Genomic DNA, 15,958 nt, shown 5'->3' with positions numbered 1-15,958 from the left:
TTATTTATGTTCATTTATCTATTAAATATTTATTTATTTATTTAATTTTGGCTGCAACGGGTCTTAGTTGCGGTATGCGGGATCTTCATTGCGGCATGAGGGATCTTTTTTTTTGCGGTTCGCAGGCCTCTCACTGTTGTGGCCTCTCCCGTTGCAGAGCACAGGCTCCGGACGCGCAGGCTCAGCGGCCATGGCTCACTGGCCCAGCTGCTCCGTGGCATGTGGGATCCTCCCGGACCAGGGCACGAACCCGTGTCCCCTGCATCGGCAGGCGGACTCTCAACCACTGCGCCACCAGGGAAGCCCATGAGGGATCTTTAGTTGAGGCATGTGGGCTTCTTAGTTGTGGCATGAGGACTCTTAGTTGCTGCATGCAAACTCTTAACTGCAGCATGCATACAGGATCTAGTTTCCTGACCAAGGATCGAATCCAGGCCCCCTGTATTGGGAGCGTGCAGTCTTACCCACTGGACCACCAGGGAAGTCCCTGGAGGAAGACATTTTTAACTGTATCCTCTTCTGAACTATGTGCATAAAACCATGTACATACATTATTTTTCAAAATTAAAAGATTTCTAGTAAAACACAGGAAACCTCACTTTTGTCCTAAAAATCTACTGTGATTACTTATGCATAAGATATACATTTAATTTTCACAACTTAAACTTCTATAACTATGCTGTCCAGTATGGTAGTTACTAACCACATGTGGCTATTTAATTAAAATTAAATACGATAAACAATTCAGTGTTTCTCTGTCACATTAATCACATTTCAAGAGCTTCATAGCTACATGTGGCTAGTGGCAACTACATCGGTACAGTGCAGATAATCCTAATGGATGGCACTGTTCTATAACATCCATAAATCAATCGTTAAGAGCACAAATCCATAACTGAGTTCTAATCCTAACTCTCTAGGGAAGTAACCAAACCTCTTAGAATCTCAGTTTTCTCATATGTAAAATGAGGAAGTATAGGATCTACCTTATAAGAGTATAAGGATTAAATGAGATAGTTGTTTAAAATATTCAGCACAAGGCCTAATCCATGGTAAGTACAAATAAATGATGTATGTGTGTGTGTGTATCAGGCATATATAGTGAGAGAGGAATCAAGAAATTACCAAGGAGTTTGGCCTGAGCAACTAGAAGAATGCAGTTGTCACTATCTGAGACAGACACACAAGAAGTTGGGTTAACTAGGGCTGGGGAAGGACATCAGGACTCAGTATTGGACATGTTAAGTATGAGATGTCCAGTAGACATCCAATGGAAATGTCGGGCAACTGAATGTGTGAATCTGGAGTTCAGAGGAGATGTATGGACTAGAGATATAAATTTTGGAGCCATCAGCATGTAGATGGTAAAGCCATGATCTGGATGAGATAATCTAGGGAGTAGGTGAAGACAGAAAAGAGAAGAGATCCAAGAACTGAGTCCCCAGATACTCCAACATTTAAAATTTGAGGACATGAGACTGGGAAGAAGTAGCCAAAAAGGCAGGAGAAAATCAGAAGGGTACAGTGTCCTAGAAATCCAATATTGAAATTGCTTCAAAGAGAAAAGAAATCATCCATGTCAAAATACACTTAGGTCAACTAAGATAAGAACTGATCCCAGAAATTAGAGATAACAGATATATATACAAATCTTTTAAAGATAGTATCTAACTTAAATATATACAACTCCTTTTTTAAAAAATGCACATAAAAAGGGCAATGAAAGTCTAAAGAGATCTTATTGCTGTATGGGGAAGTAAATTATGATATCAAACTTAATAGATTAACTCTTCTAACATTACAGAATTATGTATTTTCCATATTTTATATGTTGCATAAGTAGAGAGCACCACTAGAAGGAAAACATTGTTTTTTTCTTCTTAGGTCCTGACGAAATCAAAACAATATCTTAAAGTTTTAGTAAACTAAAGGAGTATACTTTTTTACCAAGAAACTTTACTTTCTAATCTTTAGTATGAGAGTATTAGTATTCACATTGTACAGCTTTTTAGTCACAGTTTTGAACATAGTCATGTCATACAGTTTTCTAGTCACAGTCTTGAAACAATATATATTGCTGTTAGAGTTATTCTGCCTTATAACCCCACTGTTAAATAGGAATACCTACTTATTTCAGATCCTCTTATCACAGCGTAGTAGGTAAGACTATAGTGCTCATGAAAGGAAAGGGGTGGGAGGCAAGCTAGCGTCATATATTCAATCTTTTGCATGAATCAGTTGGCTTCATAGTCACAGACAAAGTGTATTCTCTCCGTAGACTGCAGAAATACCATTTGTTATAAGCAGAACTAAACTGAGATGCATCAAATATAGCAAATACATGGTACAAATGCCTATTCTCTCTCATTCCATGCCTACAACAGACATCAATAATTGATCAAGGTACTCTTTTCCACTGAATTTTTGGAACTCTTCTTCATATGACTTTCCTGAGAGTCACTACCAATTGACCAAAGAGAATATGAGTTCAAACCCATTACCAGCCTTATATAGGTTTTACATACTTTCATTTTCATATTGTCACAGTCATGTTTTTATGAAAGAAAAGCATGTTATCCATACTGATAAATAATGTTATCAATTTAGTCTCCTTTAAGCAAGTTATTTCAAATACAGGCAAAGAATAGGGAATAAAATGAAACATAAATTGTTTAATGAGTCAGTGAAAAATGGAATAGACTGAATCATCTTATACACAACTCTAATAGGAAACACTTCCTCTCCAGCACTATATAAATACTGAGTGCAACTTTGAGTACAGTACTGGGGGGGGATGGAGATTTGGAATAGAAGATAGATTAATAAGATGTGATGTTTGCCCTAAAGGAGCTCGTTATCTGAAGAGACAGAACATATTCCTCACTAACTATAATAACAGCTAATATTTCTTGAGCATTTATATGCACTAGGCACTATTCTAAGAACTTTATACACACTACTCATTTAATCTTTACAATAACTATATGAAGTAATTATTATTATAATCTAAGGTAGACTGTTATAAATGTTCCCAAGAAAGAGTAATTATTATGATGATGGAGATTAAAGAAGTCTTAGGGGTCTCCCTCTAAATGACATTTAAACTTGGCATTCTTTTTTTTTTTTTTTTTTTGCGGTACGTGGGCCTCTCACTGTTGTGGCCTCTCCCATTGCAGAGAACAGGCTCCGGACGCGCAGGCTCAGCGGCCATGGCTCACGGGCATGTGGGATCTTCCCAGACCGGGGCACGAACCCGTGTCTCCTGCATCGGCAGGCGGACTCTCAACCACTGTGCCACCAGGGAAGCCCCTAAACTTGGCATTCTTAATCTTAATTTTGTTTCTTGTAGGGTTTTACTGCTAGAGGAAGGGGCTGTTCTCAATGAAAAGCACTGCATTAACAAGTGCACAAAGTCATAAAAAAATAATTATATGTTTGGGTGTGAAGAGGATGTCACAAGCTTTTAGATGACCCTGAATGCAATCTTAAGGCATCTGGTCTTTACTAGGCAAAGGGGAGGCATTAAAGATCTCTGATCTGGAGGAATGATAATGAGAACATTTTTAAAAAGAAAACTCTGGTGTCAGTGCTGAAGGTCAATGGAAGAACAGAAAGATAGGAGACAAGGAGATCAATTGGGAGGCTATAACAGAAGTTGTAAGGCAGTGTTTTTTCAAACTGTGGGTCATGTGAAATCAACTTAGTGGGTTGTGACAAGCATTTAAAAAACAATGAAATCACGCTAAAAAAATTTATACTGGAACCTATGCTATAAGGGTAACTATTGTTTTACAAATTTTAATCCAGTTCATATGCATATGCTATATTTGATATGTGTATTCATACGAATATATATATACTGAGTCGTTAATTCAAAGGTATTTCTTACTGTGGGAAGTGGTAAAAAACATTTGAAAAATATGACCTAAGGGGGAGATGATGAGGGTCTAAATTAAAGCTGAAGCTCCTGGAAATGGAAAAGCAACAAATTATTTGAGAGCTCTTTCAAAGAATAGAGTTAACAGGACTTACTGATGAACTTGCATGTAGGGCTTGAGGGAAGTAAAGGGAAATATGATACGCTAAATAATGGCTCACCAAAAGATACCTATATCCTAATCCCTGGAACCTGTGAATGTTACTATACATGGGGAAAAAGTACTTTGCAGATATGATTAAGTTAGGGATCTTAAGATGGGGAGAGTATCCTTGATTACCCAGGTGTTCCCTCAATGCAATCACATGTATCCTCATAAGAGGGTGACAGAGAAAGATATGACAGAGACAAAAGAGGAGAAGGCAATATGACGACAGAGGCAGATATTGGAGTGACACTGTCACAAGCCAAGGAATCTGGCAGCCATCAGAATCTAGAAGAGGTAAGGAAAAAATTCTCCCCTGAAGCCTCTACAGAAGGTGTGGCCCTCTTGATTTTGGCCCAGTGAAACTGATTTCAGACTTCTGGCCTCTAGAACAGTGAGGGAATACATTTCTGCAGTTTTAAGCCACCAAGTTTCTGCAGCCACAGGCAACTAGCACAAGGAGCCTTGGCAATGGGAAGATGTCGATGTCATTAACAAAGACAAGGAGCAGAGGAAAAACAGGGATGGTGAAGAATAAAATTTTAAATATAATAAGTATGAAACAAGATAAATCTGAACAAAAAAATATAAAAAACCTGATTTTCTATTTAAGATATTTCAATTCTAACACTACAAAAACTTTATAATGTCTTTAAACTGTTCCGGTTTCATGTTATCTCTACTTTTCTTTGGATAATTAAATAAGACACATGGTTTATATATTCTTTCTGACATCTGACAATTACTGTGGTTAAAACAGGTGCCAGCTTCTAGGATTATGTAGTGCCTCTGGAATGTTTATTCCAAATAACTACAAAATCCAAGAACCATCTGTTACTGTGGATCACTTACTTAAGCCATTCAGGTTTGCAATTTTTTCAATGCAGTTTGTAGACAGTGAAAGCTTCCTAAAAAAAAAAAAAAAAAAGAAACACTTAAATTAATAAGAAAAAAATGTTAATGGTATATCAGAAATTATTCCTCAAGTGTCCACAGAAGATGATATTTAAGTCACATTTCCTTTTACACTGAATCCTTTTTTCCCTCTCAGACATGACATATATTCTTTCATTTTGAAATCTTCATACTTTTTCCCTGATTACAAAAGTTAATATACACTATTGTATAAAATCAAAGAAAACTTTTTGAGGGTAATTTGGTGTGATCTATTAAATTTTTAAATGCATGTATTCTTTGACCCAGTAATTCATTTCTAGGAATATGTCCTATTGAAATATTAATACAAATGCCAAAAAATATATGAATTAGATTATTTACTGTATTATTGTAATAGCAAAAAAGTGGGAAAAAATTTATAAATACCCATCAGCTGAGGAATACAGATAATGAAATACTATCTGCTACTAAAGCAAACAATATTGGGCTATACATACCAACTTGGGAAAATGTCCATGATATGTGTATAATAAAAAGTTATGTAATCCTAACCACCCCACACATTCCCCCAGAGATAATGACTTTTAATAGTTCGTATATATTTTTCTAGATTTTTTTCCTATACATACTTTAATCGTATAAAAACAAATTTTTAAAGGGAGCATAATTACGTGTTATTAATCTTTCTTTCTTGACAAAAATGTTTAATATCTTAGTAAATATCATGCAAAGAATATAACAAAGGCTAATTTTATTGAACACTTAATGTGTGCCTAGTATTCTTCTAAGTGTTTTACATGTATTAACTATTTTAACCATCAGAACAATCCTATGAAATAAGTATTATTATCCAAATTTTACAAATGAGGAAACTGAGGCACAAAGATGTTAAGCAATTTGCCTGATATTATACAACCAGAAAGTAGCACAGGCAAATTTAAGATGCCAAAAAACTGACTCTAGAACATATGATCTCATCCTTCTGATTTGACCTGAAGAGGAATTCTTCTTCTTCTTCTTCTTTTTTTTTTTTTTGCTTGAAACACTAAAAGCAATTACTGTATGCTGTAAATTACTGGTCAAATCTGTGTATTTTCTAGTCATTCCCCATTCTCAAGAACAACCAGTTAAAGTGAAAAATGGACTGGAAAATCTGGGACTACGGTTGGGGAATGATTCTTTAATTGTTATTTAGGCAACCTGCTCAAAGAGTGTCAGCAAAAATATGAACACGGTGACTCTTTCTAAGCGGTTTCCAAGGTACTTTGGTATGGGGTACAGAACCTTCTCAAATGCTTGCCTTTGAAATGGCTTTATGATAAAAAGATATTTGACCACTTTGAAATAATTCTCTTTGAAATTATGATTTTTGAAGCCAAAAACACATCTAAGGTGGGTTTTTATGTAATACATTGTGTTCTCATCACAAAGGACAAGTTGCATACAATAACTAAATACGTTTGCTTTTCCCTTTAATTCCAAAGACAGATATTAATCTAATGCATGAGTTCACAAATATGCATCTAAGAGTCATTCAGATTGCTTATTATAAATACAGATACCTAGTTTCATCAGTAGATTCTGTTTCTATAAATTTGGAGTGGGACATATCTACTGCACAAGGAGATTCTTATATAGGTAGTCAGGGGAGCACAGTTAGAAATACACAGGATGAAGAAATCAGAAAAAACCCCAAGTGATTCTGTAACATTCTATACCCCTGACAAGACACTGCAGTCTGAGAGCACGGTTACAAGGTATCATGGTACAATTGCCTCAAATTAGCCACAGAACCCTGCTAAAAAGTGTGTATTTAGAAAGTAAGTTAAAAGGAATAAATATAGATCTGATACTTAAAGTCTTGGATAAATAGGATTACAAATAAATGTAACTTGATCCCAATTAGGAAAAAAAAATTAGAAGGCTCTATATCAAAATGCTGAGACTTCCCTGGCAGTCCAATGGTTAAGACTCTGTGCTTCCATTGCAGGGGGCAGGGGTGAGATCCCTGATCCCTGGTCGGAGAACTAAGATCCCACATGCCCTGCGGTGCGGCTAAAAAGTTAAAAAAATAATAAAATAAAATAAAAAACAAAATGCTAACACTGGTTCTCAAAAGGTGTGAAATTTTGGTTGATATTATTTCCCTTTCTTTGTGCTTTTAATATTTTCTAGGTTTTTAAAAAAATTATTTTGTGTCCCTCATGACTTTTAAAGAGGGCTGTTTTTTAAAAAAATTTATTTTATTTATTTATTTTTGGTTGCGTTGGGTCTTCGTTGCTGTGCGCGGACTTTCTCTAGTTGTGGTGAGTGGGGGCTACTCTTCATTGCGCTGTGTGGGCTTCTCATTGCAGTGGCTTCTCTTGTTGCGGAGCACAGGCTCTAGGCACGCAGGCTTCAGTAGTTGTGGCACGTGGGCTCTGTAGTTGTGGCTCGTGGGTTCTAGAGCACAGGCTCAGTAGTTGTGGTGCACAGGCTTAGTTGCTCTGCAGCATGTGGGATCTTCCCAGACCACGGATCAAATCTGTGTCCCCTGCATTGGCAGGCAGATTCTTAACCATTGCGCCACCAGGGAAGCCCTTCTAGGTGCTTTACAATGTATTTTCATAGTTTGAAAATTATTTTTTAAAGCAGTATCTCTATGCCTCTGAGTAAGTACAGTATTGACTTTGGTGGATAATCTTACAAGAGGAAGTACTAGATTTTATGACAGAGCAATAGTTTAATTGTGTTATTTAGCTTCTCCTAAGAGACAGGTGAAAGAAAGAAATAGGAGAAGAGATAGCTTCTCCTATTCTCCAGGCATATTGTAAAAATTATACTGTAAAAAAATACAAGGGCTTCCCTGGTGGTGCAGTGGTTGAGAGTCCACCTGCCGATGCAGGGGACACTGGTTCGTGTCCCGGTCCGGGAAGATCCCACAGGCCACGGAGCAGCTGGGCCCGTGAGCCATGCCGCTGAGCCTGCACGTCGGGAGCCTGTGCTTCGCAACGGGAGAGGCCACAACAGTGAGAGGCCCGAGTACTGCCAAAAAAATATTTAAAAAATACAGTACAGGATTATTCAGGATTACTCTATTAATAATCGTAGAAACCAATAATCTTTTATGTTTGGCTTTGCCAAAGTGAGAAGCAGAAAAAGAAAGAAAGAAGGGAGGGAGGGAGGAAAGAAGGAAGGAAGGAAGGAAGGGAAATGAAGATCAAGAAAATAAATATATTTTTCTAGTTTGTGTATTTAGGAAAGGAAGTGAAACTTAACAGCAATACTAGAAAGGACGAAAAAAGACAAGAGAACTTACTCGCAATTAAAAAGCGTGGACAAGGACGCATCCATCTTCTCTATAGGGGGAATCTGGGCATATAGCTTTATCTCTCTGGCTTCGGATGGCTTCTGACTGGTTTTCTCTTCCTATGTTAAAAATTAATTTGGAAGAAAATAATCCAAATGTGGAACTAAAAAAGGCCAAAATTTCTCAAGGCTTTTCAATGTTTATTTCAAAACAATTATTAAAATTCAATAATTCTGTACATTCCTGACAGTTTACTTATTGACAACATTTACTTACTGAACTTGATAACTTTATACATGGCTGATTCAGATAATTCACTGTTAGGTCTCAACCAAATGGAAAAGAGGAGGAAAGAAAATAACTTTTATTTCCGTAATTTAAAAAATCCTTTTAGAGCCTATCAATTAATAAACAAAACACAACAACAAAAACATTTTCCTGGGAAGAATTCCTTGTCCCTAAACAAACTTTTCCTAAGTATCAGATTCAGACCTATAAGATCAACTCTTTCTGTCATCTCATCTTTCTGTTCCTATATACAATTTAGTCAGAGCTAGAACCGCCAAATACCAAGAATTTGGGAAGATTTTCTCTTTATGACAAAGCTGAGGTCAAATTTACTTGCTCTACAATAATTTACTACTAAATTCTACCTTAGAGTTTAATTTCAGTACTAAGTATGCAGTTTAAATTTTAATTACCAGGATATGCTGCCTAATAATAGTTTCTAAGTACCTCAATACTTAGAGTTAGCTCTATCTCTCTAAAAAAACAAGAAGATCCTACAGCTCAGGGACCATTTTCTTGCTTTCCTATATTTTCTATAACTTGATATTAGACACAAAAGAAGCTTGTTTTTAAAAAATCAAATCAAAAAAAATCAAATCATAACACATCAATAACAGAAAATATATAATCAGTTGAAAGAGATCTAATACACATTCACTCAGCACTTTTTTTGTGCCATACATTTATAGGTTAGGAGATGGGAGACTGACACCAAGTAGATCCTTAATAAATGTTGGGTTAATGAGTGCAAGAATGAGCATAATGTCTTCAAATAATCTTAAAGTCAAAGATTTATGGCCATAATGTAATCTAGAAATCGAACCTACAAACCAAACCAAAACAACCAACCACTTGTTATTATAAATAAATAAAATAAAATCCTAAAATCTGATTGAAGGAAATCAAATCTAATACTAAGCCTACTGCACACTTTTTAATTAAACAAAACAAATCTTTCACTAAGAAGAAAAAAAATTTTTAATGTAATTAGAGTACAAAGAAGTTTATAAGCACTAAAATAAAAATTCAAATATTTCATTATCCTACCCTTTTGTCTATTTTCCCTAGACACCAAGTTTCTTGAAAGAGTTTTTATTTAAAGCCCAGCTACAAAAGCAAAAGATATATTATTATACAAAAAAACAACTGATAACATAGTCAAATATGTTATCACTGGGCATAGAAATTGAGAAGCCATCTCTATACTCTATGGAAATTCTATCTTTAATGCTGAAATACAACTGTTCAAACTTTATAGAATGTTATATTCAAAATATTTGTTTATATTTAATGCATTTTTACAAGGCAGTTTCCTCTCTAATATTACTATATGCTTTTTAAAAATGTATTTTGTGTATGTATTGTGTATTTTTTCCAGATATAATGATATATAGCACTGAATAAGTTTAATATATACAGCATAACAATTTGACTTACAAAATCATGAAATGATTACCACAATAAGTTTAGTGAACATCCATCATCTCATACAGATACAAAATAAAAGAAAAAGAAAAAAATTTTTCCTTGTGATGAGAACTCAGGATTTACTCTCTGAACTTTCATATATAACATCCAGCAGTGTTAAATACATTAATCATGTTGTACATTACATCCCTAGTACTTATTTACCTTGTAACTGGAAGCCTGTACCTATTGACCATCTTCAGCCAATTCCCCCTACCCCTACTCCTTGGCTCTGGTTACTACAAATCTGATGCCTTTTTCTATGAATTTGTTTGTTGAAATATAATTGACCTATAATACTATGTTAATTCCCAGCGTACAACATAGTGATTCAATATTTCTATACATTACAAAATGATCACTATTTTTTACAGATTTATTGAGATATAACTGACATATAACATTGTTTATGTTTAAGGTATACCATGTGATGCTTTGATACATGTATACATTGCAAAATGATTACCAGAAAAAGGTTAGTTAACACATCTAGCACCTCATATAATAATTTTTTTGTGTGCTGAGAATGTTTACGATCTACTCTCCAGACTTCCCTGGTGGCGCAGTGCTTAAGAATCTCTCTGTCAATGCAGGGGACATGGGTCCAAGCCCTGGTCTGGGAAGATCCCACATGCCACGGAGCAACTAAGCCCGTGCGCCACAACTACTTAGCCTGTGCTCTAGAGCCCACAAGCCACAACTACTGAGCCCACATGCCACAACTACTGAAGCCCACGCGGCTAGAGCCCATGCTCCACAGCAAGAGAAGCCACCGCAATGAGAAACCAGCGCACCACAATGAAGGGTAGCCCCCGCTGGCTGCAACTAGAAAAAGCTGGCGTGCAGCAACAAACACCCGACTCAGCCAAAAATAAATAAATTTATTTTTTAAAAAAATCTACTCTCTTAGCAACTTTCAAGTACATAATACAGTATTATTAAATATGCTGTACATTAGATCTCCAGAACTTATTGATCTTATAACTGGAAGTGTATACCCTTTGACCAACTTCTCCCCATTTCCTCCACTCAACTCTGGCCATCACCATTCTAATCTGTTTCTGTGAGTTCAGCTTTTTTAGATTCCACATGTAAGTGAGATCAAACAGTATTTGTCTTTAGCTATCTGACTTACGTCATTTAGCATAACACACTCAAGGTCCTTCCATGTCGCAAATGGCAGGATTTCCTTCTTTTTATGGCTGAATAATATTCCATTGTATACAAATACACATTTTCTTCATCCATTCATCCACTGATGGGCATTTAGGATGGCTGAATAATATTCCATTGTATACAAATACACATTTTCTTCATCCATTCATCCACTGATGGGCATTTAGGTTGTTTTCATGTCTTGGCTATTGTGAATAATGCTGCAGTGAACATGGGGATACAGGTATCTCTTTGAGATAGTGATTTCATTTCCTTCAGGTATATATGCAGAAGTGGGACTGCTGGATCACATGGTAGATCTACTTTTAATTTTTTTTTTTTTTTTTTTTTTTTTTGCAGTACGCGGGCCTCTCACTGTTGTGGCCTCTCCTGTTGCAGAGCACAGATTCCAGACGCGCAGGCTCAGCGGCCATGGCTCACGGGCGCAGCCGCTCTGCGGCATGTGGGATCTTCCCGGACCGGGGCATGAACCCGTGTCCCCTGCATCGGCAGGTGGACTCTCAACCACTGTGCCACCAGGGAAGCCCGGTCAGATTTTTTTAATTGAAATTTTTATTGAGACACTTGAAAATTCATGTGCAGTTATAAAAAATAATACAGAGAGATCCCTTATACACTTTGCCCAGTTTCCCCCAATGGTTACATTTTTCAAAACTATAGTATAATATCACAACCAGGATATTGATATTGATGCAATCCACTGATTTTAATCAGATTTTCCCTATTTTATTTGTACTCACTTGTACATACGAGTGTGAATGTGTTTGCATGTGTGTATTAAGTTCTATACAACTTTATCACCTGTGTAGGCTCATGTATCCACTAACACCATCAAGATAGCTAAACAGTTCCAATACCACAAAGATCCCTTGTATTGAATGGCCATATTTTAATAATTATCCAAAAATTCTCTTTATGTAGTTTCTAGAAGAAGTAAAAACTTATAAACTCACCCATCTGGCTAGGGCTTCTTTGATTGTTGTTGCTTTCGCCTGAAAAAGAGAAGAAAAAACAAAGCTGTCTTTATTGGTGTGATTTGTTGACTCAATTTTCATGCAATAATTATTAGCCCTGGCATCTACCGTTAAAAAGATTAACTTCTTTTTTTGAGACTTTATATGCAAGGAGAGTGTTTCAATTTCCTGAAATCAGAAATACTCATTTAAATATCTCTCAGAGAAATTAAGGAAATCGTGATGTAATGTCAGATACTTCACTCCCACTTGGTTTACAAAAAACATATAGCTTTCAACACTGATATTAAAATATATCTTATTTCATTGATTCTAAGATTTATATCTTCTTTTATATTTTAATATCTTTGAAATTTGGATACATCTTACAACCAGGAACAATTTATAATTGCTGCAGCCAGGTAGCACTGATGAAGTTTTAGAAAAATACTAACCATCTTGGACTTCCTTAGTAGTGCAGTGGTTAAGAAGCCGCCTGCCAATGCAGGGGACACGGGTTTGAGCCCTGGTCCGGGAAGATCCCACATGCCGCGGAGCAACTAAGCCCATGTGCCACAACTACAGAGCCCGCATTCTAGAGCCCGCAAGCCACAACTACTGAAGCCCGCGCGCCTAGAGCCTGTGTTTCACAACAAGAGAAGCCACCGCAATGAGAAGCCCGCACACCGTAGGGAAGAGAAAGCTCCCACTCCCCACAACTAGAGAAAAGACATAAAACAAATACATTTATTTTTTTTAAAAAAAAAGAGTAGCATTTAATCTCATGGTTGAGGTCAGGCATGATTTCCTCATCATTTCAATTTCCTGGGCTCAATTTCTGCCCAGTTATATAGCAATGGAATCACAAAAAGAAGAAAACTAGTTAAACTTATTCTTTATAAATATTTCCATCAGGGGCTTCCCTGGTGGCGCAGTGGTTGAGAATCTGCCTGCTAATGCAGGGGACACGGGTTCGAGCCCTGGTCTGGGAGGATCCCACATGCCGCGGAGCAACTAGGCCCATTAGCCACAACTACTGAGCCTGCGCGTCTGGAGCCTGTGCTCCGCAACAAGAGAGCCTGTGCACTGCGATGAAGAGTGGCCCCCACTTGCCACAACTACAGAAAGCCCTCGCACAGAAACGAAGACCCAACACAGCAAAAATAATAATAAATTAATTAATAAACTCCTACCCCCAACATCAAAAAAAATTTTTCCATCAGGCAGGACAATCACATACTTTGCTAAATAGCTTTGGCTGGGTCTGTAACTAACCAACAACATCCCTTTTTCAACTACTAGTTGGATCTACCAAGTATGTAAGCAAGAGAGTGCTCACTTTACGTAGGAGTTGAGGAGCATCACTAGGTAAAACCATTACTTCATAAAGAGCTTTGATTAGATAGCCCGCCGACAGATTTCAAGTCTAAGATAGCAGTATTTCTCAAAGTGTTGTGGGAGCCCTCCAATTTTAGAATCATTTGAAATGCACATTCCTGAATCCCCCCCAATTAATTAAACATTCATAATCTGCACTCCAACTTAGGCCAAAATCATACTCATGCATACTGAAATTTGAGAAACACTACCCTAATATGCTGTGTTAGAGAGGGTTTTATAATGTTACAGTGTTACTAATAACTGAACTGACAGTCATTCAGAGGGCAACCTGGGCGTATCACAGGTTACAAATACTGCGGCAATCAGTGTTATACACATTCCTCTCGTAACCAACCCCACCCTCTGTCTCGCCGGGGCCGGGGGGCGGATTACTTCCATGTAAAAAGATATCTTTATTCACACTCCCCCTTCCATCACCTTTCCCACTCTACTCCGCTCTTTGCTTTTTGCCCTCTGCTCTTTGCCCTCCCTTTTCTCTGCCAGAGTCTCTGGCAGAGATTAACCCAACCTCCAATCAGCCCCACACCACCCGATGCCAGGGCTTCTCTTTCGCCTTAGGCCTCAGAATCTACCGAGCCAGCATCCGCTACCGGCTCCCTTCCGCTGTTTGAGGACCTCCGCCATCCTCAACCCTCCAGTTACCCTTTTCCACTTCCAATCTTCTCTCAGCTTTGGCTACGAGGCCTGGAGGGTACTCACCATTCCGGCGGTTGCTACTGTCACTGCTCTGGTTGCTAGGGCCCGCCGGGATCAGTGCGCATGCGCACCTCTTGGAGCTCTCCTTGGATCCCTACCCCGGCAGCGGTCTTTTCTCTCCGCCCTCAGTGTGGCGCAAGCAGGGCATTGTGGGACCGCGCGGTGTACGCCGGGGTCTTCCCGCTCCGCGGTTGCTAGCTACCCAGGGACTGCAAGCGCAGCAACTGGTGGCACAGAGGGGTCGAGAGCGTAACGTTGCGGAGTGGTTGGGAGATGTCTTTTTCCCTTGTGAAAGTAATTTCAGCTAATCTGGAGTGACGTACCGGCTTAAAGTTTAAAACTTTGAAACCTCCCTGTAACAACTGCCACACCCCATAAAGGAACTTTAAAAATTCCCTTCCTTCGCAGATTGCCCTTCTCGTTCTCTTGACTCCCTGCTGTAATTTACCTAGTTGTCCGACTGAGGATACCCAGACACGGCTGCATTTCTTCAGTAAGCTTCTCCCAACCCCTTCAGGCAGCCTGAGGCGGCTGAAGCATGAAATGCTGGTTTTACATAACCGAGGTGTCTTTTTACCCCCAACTATCAAATTAGCCAAAAACTAAAAACGTCCAGAGTTGCTAGGGGTATGGAGAAGTGGGGACGCATACATACACTGCTGTTTGTAATTGATACAGCCTTTCCGCAGGCTGTTGGCAATTTTAAAGCTTTAAAAACTTTTGCACTTCTGTGACCCAGCAGTTCCACTTCTAGGACTTCATCCTGAAGAAATAATCAGGCATATGCACAGAGATATATGTTCAAAGTTTTAACAGCGAAAAGAAAACCCAAATGTCAACAACAGAGAATTGGTATTATTAAGGATATTATGAGGGGGGTTCCCTGGTGGTGCAGTGGTTAGGAATCCTCCTGCCAATGCAGGGGACACAGGTTTGAGCCCTGGTCTGGGAAGATCCCACATGCTGCGGAACAACTAAGCCCATGAGCCACAACTACTGAGCTTGAGCTCTAGAGCCCGCAAGCCACAACTACTGAGCCCATGCACCTAGAGCCCGTGCTCTGCAACGAGAAGCCACCACAATGAGAAGCCCACGCACCGCAACAAAGAGTAGCCCCCACTCGCTGCAACTAGAGAGAGCTCGCATGCAGCAACCAAGACCCAACGCAGCCAGAAATAAATAAACAAATTTATAATAAATAAATAAATATATAAAAGTTACATGCAATTTAAAATAAAAAAGATATTAGGAGGTTTTAATGTTTGTTATGGACTGAATTGTGTCCCCTCAAAATTCATATGTTGAAGGCCTAAGCCCCAGTGTGACTGTATTTGGAGACAGGGCCTTCAAGGAGGTAATTAAGGTTAAATGAGGCCATAAGAGTGGGGCCCTAACCCAATGGGACTGGGGTCCTATAGGAACAGACACCAGGACTGGTGTGCAGAAAGGAAAGGCCATGTGAGGACACAGTGAGACACTGGTCATCTGCAAGCCAAGAACAGAGGCCTCACCAAAAACCAACCCTGTCTGCTCCTTGATCTTGGATTTCCAGCCTCCAGAACTGTGAGAAAACAAACTTCTGTTAAGCACCCAGTCTATGGTATTTTATTACTTGCAACCTGAGCTGACTAATACAAGGTTCATTTTGCTTGTCTGTTTTCTGATTGTTCTATAATGAGCCTGTTTTAAATTTTGAAATAAGAAATAAA

The 15,958-nt window shown here is 38.3% G+C and overlaps 1 protein-coding gene across 1 annotated transcript in view; it reads right to left on the bottom strand.

Moving 5' to 3' along the window:
* DNAL1 (dynein axonemal light chain 1) overlaps positions 1-14,370 on the bottom strand; it is a 30,345-nt gene extending 15,975 nt beyond the window's left edge. Inside the window, exons 1-4 of the mRNA XM_032624191.1 lie at positions 14,253-14,370; positions 12,153-12,191; positions 8,278-8,387; positions 4,935-4,990 (exon numbers count right to left, since the gene is read on the bottom strand). Coding sequence (XP_032480082.1) covers positions 4,935-4,990; positions 8,278-8,387; positions 12,153-12,191; positions 14,253-14,255 — 208 coding nt within the window. The 5' untranslated portion in view covers positions 14,256-14,370. The remainder of the gene's footprint in view (positions 1-4,934; positions 4,991-8,277; positions 8,388-12,152; positions 12,192-14,252) is intronic.
* Positions 14,371-15,958: the final 1,588 nt, after the last annotated feature.

Source organism: Phocoena sinus, chromosome 2 (genome assembly GCF_008692025.1).
Source record: "Phocoena sinus isolate mPhoSin1 chromosome 2, mPhoSin1.pri, whole genome shotgun sequence".
Taxonomy (NCBI): Eukaryota; Metazoa; Chordata; class Mammalia; order Artiodactyla; family Phocoenidae; genus Phocoena; species Phocoena sinus.
Note: the sequence above shows the minus strand (reverse complement) of the source record. Positions and strands in the feature narration are given on the sequence as shown.